The sequence below is a fragment of the Cygnus atratus genome, unplaced genomic scaffold, assembly GCF_013377495.2.
Source record: "Cygnus atratus isolate AKBS03 ecotype Queensland, Australia unplaced genomic scaffold, CAtr_DNAZoo_HiC_assembly HiC_scaffold_302, whole genome shotgun sequence".
Classification (NCBI taxonomy): Eukaryota; Metazoa; Chordata; class Aves; order Anseriformes; family Anatidae; genus Cygnus; species Cygnus atratus.
In genome coordinates this window covers 2,337-5,000 of record NW_026109894.1, presented here as the reverse complement: position 1 = coordinate 5,000, position 2,664 = coordinate 2,337, and the positions used below count along the sequence as shown (strand labels likewise).

Genomic DNA, 2,664 nt, shown 5'->3' with positions numbered 1-2,664 from the left:
CGGAGGGACCTGTTGCTGCCGCCCGCTGCCCCCGGGGCTCCTCGGCTGTGGGATCCGCAGCGGGGGCTGCGGGCACCCCCCTTCTCCGCGGTGTTCAGGGATGGGGGGGCCTCGCCCCGTTTTGGGGCGCGGGGCCCGGGAGGGAGAAGCGCACGGAGGGCGGCCGGGGGCCGGCGGCAGGGCCGAGGCTGCCCGGGAGGGAGGCTGGGGACGGGATTTGGGGCTGGGAAGGCACCCGGGACGCCTCCGGCTCCGTCACCCCGACCCTGGCCCGGGATGGAGGGAGGCAGCCGGGGAGCGCCTGTGGAGGCTGCAAGGAGCCCCCCAAATGGCAGCCTCCGTCCCCCTGAGCCTCTTTGGGGCTGGGGCTTTGCAGGAGGCAGCCGCCGCCTCCCCCGGGGGGGCTCGGGCAGCCCGTCCCCTGGTGCTGGCGGTGACGCTGACTTTCTCCCTTCCAGGTCCCCGAGGGAGAAGACACGGCCCCGCCGCGCTGCCGGAGGAGAGGAAGCCTTGGGAAAGCTCTGAGCCTCCCCCGGTGAAGCTGAGGTCACTGGCTCCCGGAGGCCCAGCCGTGTCGGGGGTCCTGCTGCCTGCCTGACCCCCGGGCTGTCCCGCTGCCAGCACCGCAGCCGTCCCCCCTGTCCCCGCCAATGCCCCCGGGCGGAGGCTGCGCCGGCGTCCCAAGCGCGGGGCCGAGCCGGGGGTCCCGCTTCTCCCCACGGGGCAGCGGCGATGGGGGCAGCTCTCTCCACCGGAGCAGTCGTTGCGATTTCTTTCAACTGCATCATCGCAGTTGCTCATCCTCATCCTCTTCCTCATCCTCTGCAAGGCCTGCAGGACCCCGTCGTGCCCCAAGAAGGGCCCCCCCTCCGACGCGGATGAGGCGAGGAACGAGGAGAAGTACCTGCTGCAGCCCTGAGCCGCGCGGGCAGGCGGTGCTGGGGGGCTCGGGGACGTGGGCACCCGGCGGTGCTGAAGGAGCTGCGCTTACTTGGACAGGGTGTCCACGCTGGGACAGTGGTGCTGGCCTGGCAGGATGGGAGCAGAGGGGACGCTGAGCTGTTTGCAGGGGCATGACGCAGGGCAGAGCCCTTCACCCCCGTGGTCCTGGTGCGTGGACACCCTGCGGATGCCCGTGGCGACTGCGAGGACGGAGACACAGCGGCTGGGGACGTGCTCTGGGGGCATGCCTGGTCCCTGCAGACAGCAAGCGCGGTGGGAGCCGTGCCCTCGAGCCCACCCCATGTTCGGGGCCGGCCCGCGGGCTCCTCCGTGGTGCTGGTGGCCCGGCTTTGGGGACACGCTCTGCCCTTCCCCTGGGGACAGCGGCACGTGGAGATTCGGCCACCAGCTCCTCGTGGCATCGCAGACCTGAGCGGGGCTGGCTGGGGGCTCAGAGAGGGGAGGCGGCGGGGCCGGCACCAGCGGGCTGGCTGCCTGGGGTGGCACCGTGCCCGGGGGGACCCAGCCACAGGGGTGTTACTGGGGTGGTCCTAGGGTGCGGAGGGCAGGGGGCAGCTGGCACCCACCCGCTCCAGCGGCTGGCGGGGTTTGATGAGCCATGGGGGTGCAGAGGGCCACTCGGGCTGTCTGTTTGTCCCCAGTCTGTCTGTTTGTCCCCCTCCAGCATTAGCACCAACGCTGCCAGGCAAACGCCCTCCTCGCTGGGCGCCTGTCCCTGCCCGCCCTACACCTGCCCAAACGCTGGCTGGGGCCAGGCAGCCGATGGGCGGGGGACATGTCCCCATCCCTGGTGCTGTCCCCTGTGAGAGCAGCCTGGGGTGGTGTTTTGCGGGGGGATCGGGGCTGTCCAAGCGCCCTTCACGGTGACGGGCACCTCCTGGTGTGCTGCCCCGATTGGGTAGCTGCAACATGCCAGTGGCACCTCCCCGTGCCCCACTGCTGCCTGCCCGAGCCCCCGCAGAGAGCTGGGAGTATTTCAGAGTTAAGAGTGCCTGGCTAAATGGCACCGAAGGGTCTTCCAGCCCTGATGCCTGAGGACAGGAGGTCAGTCTGGCCCCCCTCTCCAGGGCCATGGTGGCTCTAAAGCGAGGGACGCTTGGTCTGGTTTCTCCCCAAGCCTGACAGCCGCTTCCTCTGTCCTGCTTGTGGGTTTTGGAGTGGCTCCTAGAGCGGAGCAATACCCAGAGCGGGGGCCCCGGGGTGCCTGGTCCCTGCTGGCACAGCCGCTGCAATAAGGGGCTGGAGACGTGGGCTGTGCCGGGGGGACACGAGCTGGGGTCCTCACGCAGGCTTGGCCAGGCCTGGCGAAGCCCCTGGTTCCTTCCCATGTCAGGTGTAGCTAACGTCCCTTTGCAGTTGTGTTTTTACTAGACTAATAAACCACTCGTAGGACCCAGGAGGTGTCTCTGAGCTCTGCCCTGCGCCCGCTGCAGCACGGGGACAATCAGGGAGGTCATGGGGAGGCCTCGTGTCCCTGCCCACAGCTCTGCGTGGGTGTCCTGGGGTCAGTGGCTGACATCCCTGCAGGGCTGCGGGGGCTTCGCTGGGCAGCTGTGACGAGGAGGGGCTCGTCCTGCACCCTTCTGTGGCATTAAAATGCTGGGTGACAAACCTGGCTGGGCTGGGGGCACGTGGCTGCCGGCAGCGAGCAGCCCCCGCCCTGGTGCTGGTGGCACCGGAGTTTCCAACCCGTGTCCTCAA

At 69.6% G+C, this 2,664-nt stretch overlaps 1 protein-coding gene across 1 annotated transcript; it reads left to right on the top strand.

Moving 5' to 3' along the window:
- Positions 1-461: 461 nt before the first annotated feature.
- Positions 462-2,360, top strand: LOC126913110 (adropin-like). Its single transcript, XM_050716740.1, is given in 2 exon segments — positions 462-792; positions 794-2,360. Coding segments are annotated over 2 exon segments (186 nt in total). The 5' UTR covers positions 462-732; the 3' UTR covers positions 920-2,360.
- The last annotated feature ends 304 nt before the right edge of the window (positions 2,361-2,664 follow it).